General features: G+C 36.9%; 1 protein-coding gene across 5 annotated transcripts in view; it reads right to left on the bottom strand.

The window, feature by feature from the left end:
* The window catches only part of ELP4 (elongator acetyltransferase complex subunit 4), a 209,544-nt gene that overhangs the window by 138,890 nt on the left and 52,294 nt on the right, over positions 1 to 18,360 (bottom strand). For all 5 annotated transcript variants that reach the window (XM_066251180.1, XM_066251181.1, XM_066251182.1 and 2 more), the window contains exons 6-7: positions 7,696 to 7,780; positions 3,451 to 3,639 (exon numbers count right to left, since the gene is read on the bottom strand). In XM_066251180.1, the coding sequence (XP_066107277.1) occupies positions 3,451 to 3,639; positions 7,696 to 7,780 (274 nt within the window). The remainder of the gene's footprint in view (positions 1 to 3,450; positions 3,640 to 7,695; positions 7,781 to 18,360) is intronic.

Genomic DNA, 18,360 nt, shown 5'->3' with positions numbered 1-18,360 from the left:
CTGTCACATAGAGATTTAAATATATCTATAAAATGCCAACATTTAAATATTAGTATTCAGATATCCAGTCCACCTCATCAGCTCAATCATTATTTAATCATTGGCGAGATAGGATCACTTGAGGTCTTTTGACAGTGTTGCTGCTGGTCCCTTACACAAAAGCTAGAGAAATCACTGTCACAAACATTCACAGTGGGTACAGAATCTTTTCTCTAAGTAATAAAGATGATCACCACTAAATGGCTTTTGAAAAAATCCCTCCCCGCCCCTTTTTTTGCATAGGTCCCTGTGGAATACATAAAAACTATATAAATACCTATATTTATTTTGTAACTTTTTTTTTCCTTTCAATTACACATAAGGAAATAGGTGTCCATCTTTTTTTCCTCTCTTGTCTAGAATGTAATTCTTTACTTTAAAAATACTGAATAATAGCAATGTTAAGCCTAGAACTTATTTTCCTGATGGAAAGTTACTGCTATCGCAGGTAGTTAATAATAATTTAAGACACATAGAATGTAGTTTGACAGAGAGGAAAGAGTTAAACAGAACTGAGTTTGATACTAGCTTTAAGTGTGTAATAGACATGTGGCTTTAGAGAATCACTTCAGTTTAATCTTCTTTGCAATTGATATCACACCAATCTTGCAGAGATTTTGTGATGATTAGGGGAACTGGAAAACCTAATGGTGAAGATGGCGGAGTTCAGAGTCAGGGGTTAGAAACGTGGATTAGAACATGACTGACCCTGCCACTTGTTACTGTGTGACTTGGTGAAACAGAGGCGAGAGTTGTGGTGCAGATTCAAGGACATAATACTAGTATAGAGCATGCATACAGTGTGTGCCTAATAAATACTTGAAGTACAGCATAGTTGTAGTAGCAGTATGAGTACCAGTATTTTCACTGCTATCTGACAGGTCTGTTCCATGCTTATTCATTATCATAATCAAGAAGTTCATTAAACCTGACCAAGCTATTATTAAAGCATTAACTTAATAATGACTTAACATCATTAACAACATGAACAATATAAGTACGTGTATAATGTCTAAGATGATTAGAGAAAGGAGTACCCCTGTAGTATTTGTGTGATGTTAAACTCAAAAGAATAAGTCAGGTTCAAGCACAATCTATGAAAAGCTCTTAAAGAAAAACTGAGTTATCCTTTTATGACTATTATAAATAAATTCTGCTAGCTAGAGTCAAAATTCATTTCTTATTTATGCTGAACTCTTCACTCATAGGACTGAAATATACTATATATACTGTATATAATTAATATAAGTAACTGACATTTTAATAAACTTGCCATTTGTATATAGGGTTTGGGAATGTTGAAACAAAGATATTAAAATCACATAAATTTAAATGAAGATCCAGGTTGGTTTTAGCAATCAAATATTAGAAATGATTTCCCAAGTAAGAATCAATATTCCTTCAACATTTATTGAACATATATAGAAAAAGCCTAGGTATTGGGCTAGAAAATTTTATACTTTATTGTTTTTAATAATATATTATTATCATAAACCTAAGCTAGGTAAAAGGGAAATTACAAATATGTGGCATTGCCTTTACGGAGACCACAATGTATTAGATATATAAGATTATATGAAATCATTTATTTGAGATAGATAATAATTACTTTGGTATATAGTACTACTAACAAAAAGAGAACTAGTGAATATAAATTGAGTTCACATATAATTAGGATGATAATAAGCCAAAAGCTGTTTAAGAACACAAACTAAAGTATAAAAAATTCAAATCAGAATACATCAAACCATTTGAAAGAATAAAACTATAAAAATTTTAGAAGAAAACACACACAAAAAAGAATGGTGGAGGGCAATGGCTGGTAAAGTGGTAAAACGAGGAAGAGAAACCACTAACCATTAAAAAAAAAAGAGAGAAATTAAACTTCATCAAGAGTAAAAACTTCAACTCTTTCAATATTGTTAATAAAATAGAGAAGACAAATAAAAAACTAGAAGAAAAGATTGCAAAGCTATACCTAAAATATGTACAAAATTTTAAAACTTGATAATAAGGAGATAAATAAAAAAAATGGCTAAAAGATTTAGACAGAAGAAGACGGGCAAACAGCCAACAAGCACATAAAAAGGTGGCTAACAATATTAGTTATCCTGAAAATGAGGGTTACCACAGTGTCACAACATTTCACATGGACAGCAATGACTGAAACAAAAAAGACTGAAAATAAACAGTTTTGGAGAGATGGGCTTTCCAGAGGCACAGGGACGTCTACATAATGGTCATAGCAGCTTTATTTATGATGGCATTAATCTAGAAACAAATCTCCACCAGTATGTGAAAAGATAAAGAAATCATGGTATAGTCTTACAACAAACAACTAATGATAAAAACAGCCTCGCCACATATGCAACACTGTGGATGGCGATATTAACCAATGTGAGTTTTTGATACTGTGTAATGAAACGTGTGTTTGGAATATCTGCATAACTCAGGGAAACAATACTTTCCAAGTGATCAAGGAATGATATTTCAATATCGTGAGCTGCTATCATTATTATTTTGCTATTTCCTAGAGAAGTAAAGCAAAACGCAAAATTTCTATTATAAAAGTATGTCATTTCAAATAAAGTGTTTTCATATATGTATTAGAAAAGTAAATAATATAAAATGTACCGTCTTATCCATTTTTAAGTATACTTGTCATTGGTATTGAATATGTTCATAATGTGCTACCATCACCACCAACCATCTCCAAAGCTCTTTGTGTCCTGTAAAACTGAAACTCTGCATCCATTATGCAATAACCTCCTCCCCCAGTCCCTGTCAAGCACCATACTGCTTACTGTCTATGATTCCGCTACTCTAAGTATCTCATATTAATGGAAACACAGTATCTTCTTGTGACAGTTATTTCACTTAGCATAATGTCCTCAAGATTCATCTGTGTTGTAGCATATATCAGAATTTCCTTTCCATTTAAGAGTGAATAAGAGTCCATTGCAATATTTGCCTCATTTTGCTTATCTATCCATGGGTTGAGGAATAATTAATTTGCTTCCACATTTTAGTTATTGTGAATAATGCTGCTATGCACATAGATCTACAGGTATCTCTTTAAGACTTATGTTCAGATCAGTGTAGTATTAATTAAAAGATATCACAGCAAAAATCAACCTCACATCACAATGATGGATACTAGCAAGTTCACAAGAAAGCAGAGAAAAATTTAGTAAAGATGGACTTACCATATATTCACTGTATATTAAAACCACAAATACACAAGAATTTAATACTCTAAACTAAAAGATATTTTGTTGCTCTAGTGTTTTAGGCATCTGAAATCTCTTTCATCTAAGGGACACATGAAAACATCAGACTCCTAAAGCATTTGTATTTTGCTCTTCACTATGTACCACTAATGAGGGGAAAGTGGTTTTGAAAAGGTCTTACCTGGATAAGATGTGTTGGCATTGTGATGATACAGGCAGAAAGAGACGTTCGCAGAAGACCACGGAGAATGTAGAGGAATTTTGTAAGGCTGTGACTGTTGTCACAGTGTTCTGTACAGCAGACATCATCTCCCCACAAAGGTGAACCGAGATTCTGGATTCCTATTTTTAAAATGTTTTTCTGTTTTTTCTAAGGGAAAATGGAGGAGAGGTAAACACATTGAGTTTTTTTGACCAAAAGGATACCTCTTTTACTTTTGGAAGATCTATATTTTATTTACAACATATCAGAGAAGTAATGTTGCTGTGGAACAAAGCTTTACATACAAAAACTATAAAGAAAATCTAGATTACAAGAGTTAAAATAACACTTTTTTTCTTTCAGTTTTTAGATTTTTATTTTTTTATTGATTTTAATTTATTGCGTTTACATAGATTCTAGTGTTGCTCAGTTTTTAGATTTTTAAAAGAATATCACAAGGCTTAAGCTTTTACTTGTTTCTAAAATTTAACAGTGACCACTCTAAGACTTTGTTGGGGCAGTTAAAATATATAACAAATCAGAGTTAATAAAGAAAAGCTAATAGAGAGCTTATAAACCATTCTTAGTATTACAAAATTCTTTCAATAAATAATAAATAGCTCAGTATTTGTAACTTAATTCATGTCCACGGCCTGATTGTTTGAAAGAGATTTTAAAATGTTTTGATTTTATATTTTACACTTGCCTCTACTTTTTCGTCTTGAAGCTATTGTTACAATAATAATTTAAATTCAACATGTTTCATAAAAGTTAACATGTGAACATTCAGAACTCAAGCCACTGATATTAAGTTCATTAAAATAGTGACCAATATTTCTTGGGGAAACAAATATTTAAAAGCATTACATAAAACCTAATATGACTGTTAAAAAGTGTTTGCCAGTAGATGTATTTATAATAAATTCTACTGTTTGGGTTATTCTAACTGAATAAATGTTTCGTAAATGCTTTTTCTTTTTTCTTTTTTTTTGCAATCCAGCAAAATTTCTGGGCAAAGAAGGATCTCAGCAAAACCTGGCACGTGAAAATAACTGAGAGATGAGAAGCATCAACTCGTAGTTGTGGCACTTTAGTTGTTCATTGTTTGTTTTCTCATATGTGCCTTGACTGGGGGCTCAGCTGAGCCAATGACTCCTTGCTCAAGTCAGTGACCTTGGGCTCAAGCCAGCAATCTTTGAGCTCAAGCCAGAGACCACTGGATCATGTCGATCCCATACTCAAGCTGGTGAGCCCTCGCTCAAGTTGGATGAGCCTCAGGGTTTTGAATCTGGAACCTCAGCACTCCACATTGATGCCCCATCTACAGTGCCAACACCTGTCAGGCTCCTTGTATTCTTTGAGACATATAATCATTTTGGAGGTCATGTAATAATGGGGCATATTGTGAGGCATAATAAAATTTTAAAAATAAACTTCTGCTGACAGCTGAATGATAATTAAGTTTATTCCTATGAGAAAGAATACCTAAAATATTTATGGTAATCTGATATTCAAATTAAAATCAATGTTCAAATTTTTTTTATTTCATATTTCTTAAATATGTGAAAATCAAAACTTAAAAACAAATGAAATTATGGTAGTGATTTATAAATTTCTCTACTTTAAATATCTATCAATGAGTTATACTACTTAACTACCAGTGTTAATTACTGTATATGCTAGCATATACTATTCTGCTCCTGAGAGTTTATTTCTATGCTTCCAACTACTTTTGTTTATTTGAAATGTAGTAATAATAAAAAAAAACAACTTTCCTTTTAAACAGGTTTTATTTCAGCATCAGAACATTATTTTGACTCAAGAATAGTTTTTTTAAGTAGTGGCTGATAGATGAATTGTAACTTCTTGAACTCTTAAAATTTCTGAGATAGATGTACAGACTTGAGAATTTAGCAAATAATATAATCTATAATTTAACAAAATGGAGATTCATTAATGATATTTTAATTCCAATAGAATTGGAAGTATATTTTTGTATTAAGTTACTGGTATATTTTCATTTAATTTAAGAAATTTTTTAGCATTCACCATAGAAATGTCTGCCTCAACCCTGTTCAATCTTTATGAAAGTCAAGAGTTACAAAACCTCTGGTTCAGAGAGAAACCAGCTATAGTTTATTGTCTGTCAACATTCATGAAATAAAATATTGTTTATTAAAAATGGTGTTGTTTTCTTTTTTATAAAAGTATTTTGGCCTGACCTGTGGTGGCACAGTGGATAAAGCGTCGACCTGGAAATGCTGAGGTCACCGGTTTAAAACCCTGGGCTTGCCTGGTCAAGGCACATACGGGAGTTGATGCTCCCTGCTCCTCCCTCCTCCCCTTCTCTCTCTCTCTCTCTCTCTCTCTCTTTCTCACTCTCCTCTCTAAAAATTAATAAAAGTAAAAAAAAAATTTAAAAAAAAGTATTTTAAAGACTTTACTATTCGTTTTAGAGGAGAGAAAAAGAGAGAGAGAAAGAGAAGGGGGAGGAGCAGGAAGTATCAACTCCCACAGTGCCTTGAGTGGGGCAAGCGCCGACCTGGAACGTATAGGTTGCTGGTTTACGGTTCCAGGTCGATGCTGTACCCCTGCCCCACCACAGGTCAGCCCTAACTGGTGTTGTTTTCATACTCAAATAAGCAACTAAGAAAACAAACCTTTTGGCCCTGGCCAGGTAGCTTAGTGGATACAGCCGTATTCTAGCACACTGTGGTCTCAGGTTCGATCCCAGTCAGGACATGTAGGAGAAGCAACCAGTGAGCGCACAACTAAATGGAACAACTAAGTGGAACAACACTTGGTGCTTCTCTCTCGCTCTCTTTCCCTCCCCCCCACTCAAATCAATGAAAAAACTAAAAAGGAAAAAGAAAACAAATCTTTCATTCCAGTCCAATAACAGCTGCCTTATTAAGGGTTGCCTGAATAGATGTGTGTGTATACATATATATGTGAGGGCATATAAGTGTATATTTACATGTATGTAGGTATCTTTTTCCCTATTGTTTTTGGTTTTTTTCAAAAAATTTCTTGCTCCTACAAGATGTGCCATCATCCTGCAAGAGCAGCAGCTCTGCACACTGTACCGTAGGAACTGTTATGACATGCCTGTTTCCATAGTTACCACAGCGACTGGGGAGAGGTGTCTGTCAGGGACCAATTTACCTCTCCAGATGGGCACTGCCACCAAAGAGAAGACATGGTGCCCATAAATCTTAGCTAGGACCATAAATGGAACAACAATGAACAAAACAAAACTATACTAAATACCAGGGGCCACCATAAAGTGTAATGTTCATGAAAAGCCATCTGTAAATGAATGTTTTACTACACACACAATCATAAGTATTTTCCACCTGCTATTAAACTGATGATCAAGACAAAATTAAAAATTATTTACTTTGCCATGGACAAATTGTTAAATATAGCAGTAAAGTTTATAATAATATTTTTAAATCTATGAATTGAGCGCAAAAAAATGTAGTTGATAACACCAAAATTAAGACTTTTGGCTTCTTTATCTTCTTCAATAAAAATAATGGTGCTTGGGAAATAATTCTGCTAAAATAATAGAAATGAAACACAAATCTTTAGCAGCCATAGCAATTAAAATTACCGAGGAAGAATTCTGGAAGGCATGGTATCTAGAAATAAAATTTCCCTAATTTTGTTTAAGTTAAACTAACTGGAACATCTTTAATGGTGGTAATTTGGAGAAATTTTTTAAAAGTTACAGAAAATAGTTAAGTTATAAAAGATTTTAATATAGCAAATAAAAATGCATTTTTTGAGACTACTCAAAGCATACTGTATTAAAAAATAAAATCTTAAAATAATTCTTACTTGTAAGGCAATTCAAAATTAAGGCCTGAATGATAGAAATATAAAAATTTAGATAGGAAAGTACAAGAGTTGGAGAGTTAAGAGTAATTTTCAAAATGTGGCTACTTATTAATTCCAGGTGTCATAAATACATATTCTAAAATAGTTCATGTTGACAATGTATGTGTTCATCATATGTGCATTCACTGAGAACACAGCTAAAATCTACCTCTACATTCACTGTTAAACTAAAGCTGCCTGTGCTCCACTTCTTTACATCTTCTGTGCCTGGAAACAGCTTGCTCATTGTTGATTATCCTCAGACCTTCTGGGTGTACCCCTAGAGAGCTTGAAAACAACATTACATACAGGACTATAAAAGGCTTTGAAGGTACTCAGTACCTGGGGATTGCATCCATCAAATCCTTCCTCATAAATGATTTTCTGGATAAACTGCAGCAGCTTCATGTAGCCAGGGGTCAAAGAACTGTTGGTAAGAAATGGTTCAAATACATAAATGGGCTTATTACACAGGACATACAAATGTAAACTAAAACAGCAAGTAAATAATTAAAAGGTATACAGTTATGAGATTATTTAAATATAATAAAAAAGGAGCCAAAATGGTATTAATAATTATATTTTAAAAAGTCAGTACAATCAGGGAACAAGATATAATGCCTTATATTAACTAGCTCAGTGTTCTTGCCACCATGGGAAGATAAAAATCTGTGGAGACTAAGATGACTTAATTATGTCAGGCTTAGTTACCTCCAGGAAAATTAATGATTTAATGAAGCAGCCTAAAAGATGAAGCCACTCTAGTTTTTCAGGAGTAATCATAGATAATTAACACAGAGTTAATGAACTGCTATGCCAAGTATACCTGAATCAATGTACTGGTCACCTGAGCTCATCTTCCATCAAAGTTTTAATTTTCTTAGAACAAAGTGCTAAAATAATGTTAATTCAATAGCTTGCATTAAGACAAATGAAGACAAGTGTGTATAAACTCCCACTTCATTTGTAAAAAGGGACAATAAAATGAATGTATAAATTTAAGTGAACTAAATGACATTATTTCCCACATGAATATCAGCATTAATGTTACTATTTTAAAATACTTTACAAATGCTATAAAACATCTCAAAGAAAATTCAGTAAGCATGAAGAAAATCTAGTTTAACATGAACTGAATTTAAGATTCTTCAGAATGGACAACCTGTGTGCTATGGCTGAACATTAAATGTCAGGATGATGAAGCTGTTGAACACAGCTGGTTCATACACATTACAGTGCCTAATGTTATAGAAGCTGTGGGTGACCTTAAAAATACAAAAATATCTGCTTTACTGTGACCCTAAATAGAGTGAACACATAGGCAGAATAAATGCGCGAATGAAAGAATGAAATATAATTTGAAGCATACATACAACATTACGGAACATAGAAATTAGTAAGTGTAGCAGACTCCTTAGTGTGCAAAATCAATGGCTGGTGGTTCAGTAAAAATATATGTGCATCTCTGTAAGCATTTTATTGAAGAGTCACACCTAGCCTCAAAGTATCTACCTAATAAAAACCAAAAAGAAAACCCAGATGAAAGAATCCTCTTCTGTGCAAAACAAATATGGCTCCAACTGAAGGGTCTGGAGGTATAGTTATTTCTCATATAATCATTTCTCCATTTTCAGTGAAAATACTACTAATTACATGAATACATTTTTCTACTTCTGTGAGTGAAGAAATGTGACTATAAATAGTGATATTCCATAAGGGCAATGATGTGATTATTTCAAATCATAACATATATTTGTCCTGGCTAGCTCAACTTTCTGAACACAGTGTTGCTGTTTGAACACAACAGATTTGATTCCTATCTGGGTCAATTAGCTTTGCACAGGGGGTAAAATCTGCTCCAAAGTCCCAGATTATGAAATGAATTGCAGCCAACCATTTGACGAATGTCACTATGGGTTAAAGGAGGGTGGATCAAGAATATATTCAGTGCATCCTAATCCACCAATAATGAACCTATCTAAGAAAATTGTTATTTCACATGTGAAAAGTTTTTAAAGCATTTCCCTTCTGCCCAAAATTGTTCAATAATAAAATCTGTCTTAGTAGTAAATTTGTTATCTGAATACACATAATTTATCTGAAAACTTCTTAGTTTTATCAGTTGCCACCATTTTCCGACCAACATGATGTTATTTATTTTACATTCTTACTGTCTGTTAAGATAACTGTGGTAGACCTAAGATTCTCTTCAAAGGTAAAGGGGTTTCTTTTGATACGAGAACAAAAATGAACATAAAGCTAATACATCTTAATTTCTTTCCTTATTTAACAATGATGTAAGTAATCTTAATCAATCATGTTTAGAACTTTATGAATAACAAAATAAATTTCTCCAAACTAACTAGATTTTTAGGAACATAAATACTGGTAACAAGATTAAATATGGAAAAATAAACACATTTAGGTGTATTGAGAATATTCATTTTTGTATACATAAAATTATAGCATTTAAAACTGAACCACTTCATATGGTGCTGATAATAAAATACTAAGTGTTATTAATCTCCATAAGATACATTTGTTTGTCAGCAATACTTATAATATATTTTTGGCTGAAAATAAATATTTTCATATTTTCTATTTTCATTTAAGTACTTATTTTATTAAACTCCCTTTAACTTTGAAAATGTAATTTTTTTCCCTAACAGTCTAGTAATTTATAAAACGAGTTACCAAGAAGAAAACCCAGTTACAAATATGACCCTGTCTTTCTTATGTTTCCAAATCTTTCTCAAATGTTAGGTTATCAAAGTATTTATGATATGTTCCAAAGGTACATTTCAAATCATGTATACTACTTGATATGATTTTCATAATTTCAACAAATTTTATAGTAAAATGATCTAGCTTGAGATTCCACAATATCTTTAAAACTATAATAGTACAAAGATGAAAATATAATTATTAGACATTTAATTTTTACCTTTAAATATCAAGCATCTACAATTTTCTTTAGTTAAAAAATATTGTTCCATGTACATTATTCATGTGTGTTTATATTATCATGTTATCTGAAGGAAATTAATTTCTTTATATTAATATCCTAACATGGAAAAAGAAACTCAATGACACAAATGTAAATCTATATGTTGATGACAAGGTTTAACATTCTTTTAAAAGCTGATATAAAAAAATTTTGCTATCAATATCAGCAAGAGGTCCAATGGACATTTTGTATTAGAGAAATCAACAAATGGCATTGGTTTTCTTGTAAAAAGTAATTTTAGTCATTAAATCTCATTAAGAAAGATATAAAAATCTGCTGAAAGAAAGTGAGTCAGCTGTGGTATATCTAGAAAAGAAATCAAGTAGATATTTAATATATGTTATGTTATGCTGTTATAGTAATATATATATGTCATGTTTTGTTTTAGAATTTTTTTTATCTTCTCAGTTTGTAAGCAAGCTTTCCAATTTTAGATGTAACATTATTTAACCAATCTATATTGACAACTGTTAGGTTATTCTCAGATTTTCAGTATGATACACAGAGGTATCATGATCATTCTTTGTTAACTTGTTATTTCTTTATGATAAATTCTAAGAAATGGTACAATGGGAACAATGATAATGTACACTTTAACTTTTGATTCTCTTTCCTAGAATTGTTTTAACAATGTATATTCTTTTTTTTCTTTTCTTTTTTTGTATTTTTCTGAAGCTAGAAACGGGGAGAGACAGACTCCCGCATGCGCCCGACCTGGATCCACCCGGCACGCCCACCAGGGGGGACGCTCTGCCCACCAGGGGGCGATGCTCTGCCCCTCCGGAGCGTCGCTCTGCCGCGACCAGAGCCACTCTAGCGCCTGGGGCAGAGGCCAAGGAGCCATCCCCAGCGCCTGGGCCATCTTTGCTCCAGTGGAGCCTCGGCTGCGGGAGGGGAAGAGAGAGACAGAGAGGAAGGAGAGGGGGGAAGGATGGAGAAGCAGATGGAAGCTTCTCCTGTGTGCCCTGGCCGGGAATCGAACCAGGGACTTCCGCATGCCAGGCCGACGCTCTACCACTGAGCCAACCGGTCAGGGCAACAATGTATATTCTTACAATTAACATGAGTGACATGTTTCTCCATACCATCTTTAACTTAGGGCATTATCATTTTAAATATTTGATAGTTGAACAATGGTATCTTTTTGGTTTTTGTTTACATAGTCTTATTAGCTATTTTTGTACCTTCTTTTGAGAACATCCCATTGCTCTTTTGCTGATTTTGTATTAGGGTACTCAACGTGTTCTTACCAACTTAAAGATGGTCTAAATACACTGAAGATATTAATGTATATGTATATACATATATGCATATATCTGTATTTAAAAAAATTTCAAACAATCTCAAACTTATGAAGAAGTTGTTAATATAGAACAAAAAACTTTTTTCCCTGTTCTACTAATAAGTTGCCATGGTGACCCATCACTTTTTAATAATTCGGGAGTAATTCCTACAAGTACATTCTCCAACATAAGAATAATACAACCAGCTGACTTAAGATACTGATATAATTGATACTGATAATCCTCAGACCCTTTTAAGTTTTGCTCTTGTCTCCATATTATCCATCCTAGCGAATGGAATCAGTTCAGAATAACATGTCGTACTCAGGTGCTCAGTGTCAAGTCTTTCTCTTCAGTCTCCTTCCATCTTTTATCTCCACCGACTTTTATCATTTTAAAGCTTTTGAGGACTACAGGTTAAGTATTTGGTTGAATGTTCCCAATTTGGGCTTGTCTCATGTGTTTCCATGATTAGATTTAAATTATGTATATTTGGAAGAAAATATCACAGAAGTGCTGCTGAGTTCTCATTGCACGTTGTCAGGTGATATATGATTTCAATTTGCCTGTTTACTGGTGACGTTAACTTGATTAAGGTCACGCCTGACAGGCTTTTGCCCTATCAAATTATTCTTTCCCCTTTGTAGTCAATAAATATTTTGTGGAGAGGTACTTTGAGGCTATGTAATATCTTGTTCCTCAATGACTTATTCATTCATTGATTTGTACCAGTACATACTTGTGGCTTGCTGTTTTATTGAATGGGTTATAATCCATTACTATCATTATTTATTTTGATGCTTAAATTGTCTTCTACTTTGGCCCTGGCCAGTTGGCTCAGTGGTAGAATGTCAGCCCGGCACATGGAAGTCCCGGGTTCAATTCCTGGCCAGGGCACACAGGAGAAGCACCCATCTGCTTCTCTACCCTTCCCCCTCTTCTTTCTATCTTTCTCTTCCCCTCCTGCAGCCCAGGCTTAACTGGAGCAAAGTTGGCCTGGGCACTGAGGATGGCTCCATGGCCTCGGCCTCCAGCTCTAGAATGGCTCTGGTTGCAATGGAGCAATGCCCCAGATGAGCAGAGCATCGCCCCCTGGTGGGCTTGCTGAGTTGTTCCCAGTTGGACGCATGCAGGAGTCTGTCTGCCTCCCCACTTCTCACTTCAGAATAATAAAAAAAAATTGTCTTCTATTTTGAGCTGGCTTCTGTATACTTTCAGTGTGCCCTCATCATTCTTTAAGCACATCTAAACATACAATAATGTTATAGGTGTATCTTTTCCTTTCCTGTGAATCAAATGTTTCTCCAAAGAGTCTTGAATATATCAAATGGAGAATAGTAACTAGCTTTGATCACTAGACAGGGTGTCATGAAAGCAGGTTTATAGTTGTTCATATGGAAAAAAAATACAATAATTAATAAATCATAATACAAGAATAAACTGTGTTTCACATATTTACAGTTATAAACCTACATTTGCCTACCCCATATATATTCATTGAGATTCCCCCACCACTCCAAGAGTTTAAGATTCTCTTCCATTTTCTTCTAGTACATTTACAATTTCATTTATTACACTCAAATCTTTAACTCTTCAGAAATGTAGTCTGAAATGAGATATGAAGTAAGGAATTCATTGTTATTCCCAAATAATTAGGCTTTCCCACCTATTTGAAATATCTTCCCATTATAAAAACGTTTGTTCATCATAAAAACTCAAAAAACATAAAACATACGAAGATCAGAAAAAGACATTCCTAATCCACCACCTGAGGTGAACACTGTTAACAGTGCCAAACATCTCAGACAGCTCTCTGACAAGTCCTTTCTGCTCTTAGTGAACAAAACTATTTTGGAATGTTAAGAAGCACACTGATAAAAATATTTTTTACTTTGAAAACAAGAATTCTTTTTATTAATAAACACATGTAAACAGGATTATTATAACTATGGACATATTTGTTTAATTTCGGCATTCTCTCCAGCCTTTCCAATACTAAGTGTACTGTGAGTCTCCTCGTCAAATCTGGGGATTTAGCCTGCCGGCTTTTATGGGCTTACCTAACCACATATCATTAAGTTTTTGGAACTGAAATGAACATCTAAATGAGTGTCAGGAAAGAATTTGGAATAGGCTATAAAATATTTTATGTAAACAGGAAGGCACTATGTATCCTCTTACTCTAATCTGCGTTTTCTCCCCACTACACCTGCCTCGGAGGCCAAGCCCAGGGAGTAGCTGGGGCGGGGCCTCCGTCCCACAGCTCGGTAGTGGTTTTTGCAGCCTCTGTCGCCTCAGACTTTAACATAGACCACCAGTGCCCTCACCCTTTACAGCAGTGGTCCCCAACCTTTTATGGGCCCCGGACCGGTTTAGTGTCAGAAAATATTTTCACGGACCAGCCTTTAGGGTGGGACAGATAAATGTATTACGTGACCGAGACAAGCATCAAGAGTGAGTCTTAGACGAATGTAACAGAGGGAATCTGGTCATTTCTTAAAAATAAAACACCGTTCAGATTTAAATATAAATAAAACGGGAATAATGTAAGTTATTTATTCTTTCTCTGCGGACCAGTACCAAATGGCCCACAGACTGGTACCGGTACAAAGCCTGGGGGTTGGGGACCACTGCTTTACAGGATAATTGGATTTCCCTGGAAGGTGGTAGGCCCTTGAGCTAAACTAAAGAAAGCTGCAGCTTAGACTCCCTTCCTTGGTATTTGGTTGTTATCCTTGTTCTCCAATGTGACTTTCAAACCATTCATCTTCTTCCACTTTCTGGTAAAACAAAGCAAACAAAAGAATCCATGCTTTTTTTTTTTAAATCTAGCCAACCCCAATCATTCCCCCTCTAAACTGCTGTCTATGAAGACATTTGCCTCTACCGACTAAAGATACTGTACCTGGTTTACAGTACTGTTGGGCAGATAAAATGTATTATGCTCACATTGTTAAAGTGGAGCTGCCCAAGTGGAGGCCGTTGCCCAGGTGCTATTAATGTGTTTGTAGCCTGGGGCTTGGTTTTGGGATTAAGCCTCTCCCACCCGTTTTGATGTGGGGTGGTATAATCCAGTCATGCCTCAGAGAAGTGACTTTGTATTAGAGATTCCCTATTTTGTATATTGGATTAAGGGTTTGGATTTCTACACTATAAAATGGGGACAGAGCGGGAGTTTGCGCTCTTGGTTCCTGAGATTATCATTAGAAGAGAGAGCAGAGGAGAGCAGAGAAAGGCCACGTGGAGGAGGCCAGGAGAAGCAGACAAGATGGCGGAGTGCTGAGTGAGATGCCAGTTTGTACAGAGTTTGTATCTGGGATAAGGAAGGAGATGGGGAACTGAGGAGAATAAGGCTGGTGAGCTAGAAACCTTTGATTCTAGGAAACTCGGATAAGTCAGTGGCTTTGTGAGCACTGAATGTGAGTGGGTTTTGGAGCCCAGTGTGTATTTTTACTTGCCCGCCGGTGCAAGCTAGAATTAAAGACTATGGCCCACCAGTTTGTGGCTCCGTTGTTTCTTTACCGACTGTCCGAATCCAATGCGAACCTGCAAGGGCTGGGCTGTTTTGTTGGTGGCCTTGGCCGTGGCTTCTGGCTTTACAAGTACTAATTCAAACCTTATTCTCAGTCTTCATGTCTTTGCCTTGGTAACCTGCTTCGGTCAATTACTCCCATTTCTGATATTATTAAGTCCACTACTAGTCCACTACCATCCTCATCTATTAATAGCAGTTGTATTCAACTTATTTTCTTCAGGCTGGAGTTTGCAGCCCATTGATTTGATCACTTTTAATATGTTACATTCTGTTGCCTTTGTCCCTCCACTGATTTCACCTGTGTAAAGCCAGGAGCCATGGCCAGGGCCACCATCAGAGCAGCCCGGCCCATGCAGGTTCGCATTGGATTCGGACAGTCGGTAAAGAAACAACGGAGCCAAGAACTGATGGGCCTTCATCTTTAATCCTAGCTTGCACCCGGCGGGCAAGTAAAAAATACACACTGGGCTCCAAAACCCAATCACATTCAGTGCTCACAAAGCTACTGATTTATCCGAGTTTCCTAGAATCAAAGGTTTCTAGCTCACCAGCCTTATTCTCTTCAGTTCCCCATCTCCTTCCTTATCCCAGATACAAACTCTACACAAACTGGCCTCTCACTCAACACTCTGCCATCTTGGCTGCTTCTCCTAGCCTCCTCCACGTGGCCTCCTTCTGCTCTCTGCTCTGCTCTCTCCTCTAATGTCAGGAACCAAGCGGCAAGGTCCCGTTCTGCCCCCATTTTTATAGTGTAGCTCACAACCTTTAATCCAATATACAAAATAGGGAAGTCTCTAATACAAAGTCACTTCTCTGAGGCATGATTGGATTGTACCACCCTACATCAAAAAGGGTGGGAAAGGCTTAATCCCAAAACCAAGCCCCAGGCTACAAGGATTCTCAACACATATTAATATCACCTGGGTGACGGCCTCCATGTGGGTGGTGTAATCTTTAACAAAGTGAGCATAATACATTTTATCTGCCCAACAACCTGGAAAACTTAAGTCCTGCTTGCACCCAGGAATCTTAGCACAGATGTAAGTCATACAACTTGAAAGACTGGTGCCACCGTAAGTAGTTGATACTTCTTCAGGTGGTGTAATCTTCCAGTCTGTGAAACAATCATTTTAAACCTTCCCCATTAGGCCTAACTCCTAAGAGGTAGTTAACTTTTTCAGTGAACAATCCTGCCTATTACTCACTGAGCAGAGAAGAGACTTTAGTCCAGATCTTAAACAACACTCAAGACCAGGGGTCCCCAAACTTTTTACACAGGGGGCCAGTTCACTGTCCCTCAGACCGCTGGAGGGCCGGACTATAAAAAAACTATGAACAAATCCTTATGCACACTGCACATAACTTATTTTAAAGTAAAAAAACAAAACGGGAACAAATACAATATTTAAAATCAAGAACAAGTAAATTTAAATCAACAAACTGACCAGTATTTCAATGGGAACTATGGGCTTGCTTTTGGCTAATGAGATAGTCAATGTCCGGTTCCATATTTGTCACTGCTAGCCGTAACAAGTGATATGATGCGCTTCCGGAGCGTGACGCATGCATCCCGCGTCACGGGAAGTAGTACTGTACATGAGCAACGCCGCCACATACAGTACTCCAGGACCACCATACAGTACTATCACTGACCACCAATGAAAGAGGTGCCCCTTCCGGAAGTGCAGCGGGGGCCGGATAAATGGCCTCAGCGGGCTGTAGTTTGGGGACTCCTGCTCAAGACTCTGCTTCCAACCATAGAAACCAATTTATTTGCATCCATTGTTCTTTAATCCTTTTTTCCCTTTCCCTTCTCTTTCAGTGGGGAAATGTTATGACAACTTAAAGGCCAATCCTTCCATACCTGCTCTGGGGCACTTCCTGTTTTTCCAGAAGACACGTTGACAACTCCCTAACGTTTATTTAGTATTTCCTATGGATCAAGCAAGGTTCAAAGAGCATGGCCCTGGCCGGTTGGCTCAGCGGTAGAGCGTCGGCCTAGCGTGCAGAGGACCCGGGTTTGATTCCCGGCCAGGGCACACAGGAGAAGCGCCCATTTGCTTCTCCACCCCTCCGCCGCGCTTTCCTCTCTGTCTCTCTCTTCCCCTCCCGCAGCCAAGGCTCCATTGGAGCAAAGATGGCCCGGGCGCTGGGCATGGCTCTGTGGCCTCTGCCCCAGGCGCTAGAGTGGCTCTGGTCGCAACATGGCGACGCCCAGGATGGGCAGAGCATCGCCCCCTGGTGGGCAGAGCGTCGCCCCTGGTGGGCGTGCCGGGTGGATCCCGGTCGGGCGCATGCGGGAGTCTGTCTGACTGTCTCTCCCCATTTCCAGCTTCAGAAAAAATGAAAAAAAAAAAAAAAAAAAGAGCATTACTTTTAGACCCCTTTTATAGATTCATAATGGAGGTAGAGTGGCTTAGGAATTTTTTCAACTTGTTTAGTAACTTGCCCAATGGCTACAGGTACTTATTCTTACATCTCCATCCATTTCCTCTCTACTGAATTTTTCCTATTCACATTTAAACAGAAATAAAAAAACCCAAAAAACAAAATTTCTCTTACCCCAAAGCTCTTCTGCTTTTTCTCTTCCTCCTTAAAACAAATTTCTTGAAAGAACAATATGAACCCTGCCATCTCTGTAAACTCATCTTCCATATGGCTCTTTCTATCCCTGTTTCATGAACACAGCCTTTCAGGATCTCAAACACACTAAGTTCATTCCTTTCTTCACACATTCATACACTGTTCCCTCTGCCAAGACTACTTCTTTTTTTTTTTTTTTTTTTTTGTACTTTTTCTGAAGCTGGAAACGGGGAGAGACAGACAGACTCCCACATGCGCCCGACCGGGATCCACCCGGCACGCCCACCAGGGGCAAAGCTCTGCCCACCAGGGGGCGTCGCTCTGCCGCAACCAGAGCCACTCTAGCGCCTGGGGCAGAGGGCAAGGAGCCATCTCCAGCACCCGGGCCATCTTTGCTCCAATGGAACCTTGGCTGCAGGAGGGGAAGAGAGAGACAGAGAGGAAGGAGGGGGTGGGAGTGGAGAAGCAAATGGGCGCTTCTCCTATGTGCCCTGGCCGGGAATTGAACCCGGGTCCCCCGCACGCCAGGCCGATGCTCTTGGGTCTCAAGATGAAACGTTTTAGAGTCCATGTCTGAACACAACTCAAAGTCATCCCCC

This window comes from Saccopteryx bilineata, chromosome 1 (genome assembly GCF_036850765.1).
Source record: "Saccopteryx bilineata isolate mSacBil1 chromosome 1, mSacBil1_pri_phased_curated, whole genome shotgun sequence".
In the NCBI taxonomy this organism is placed as follows: domain Eukaryota; kingdom Metazoa; phylum Chordata; class Mammalia; order Chiroptera; family Emballonuridae; genus Saccopteryx; species Saccopteryx bilineata.
This window is presented reverse-complemented; position numbering and strand designations above follow the sequence as displayed.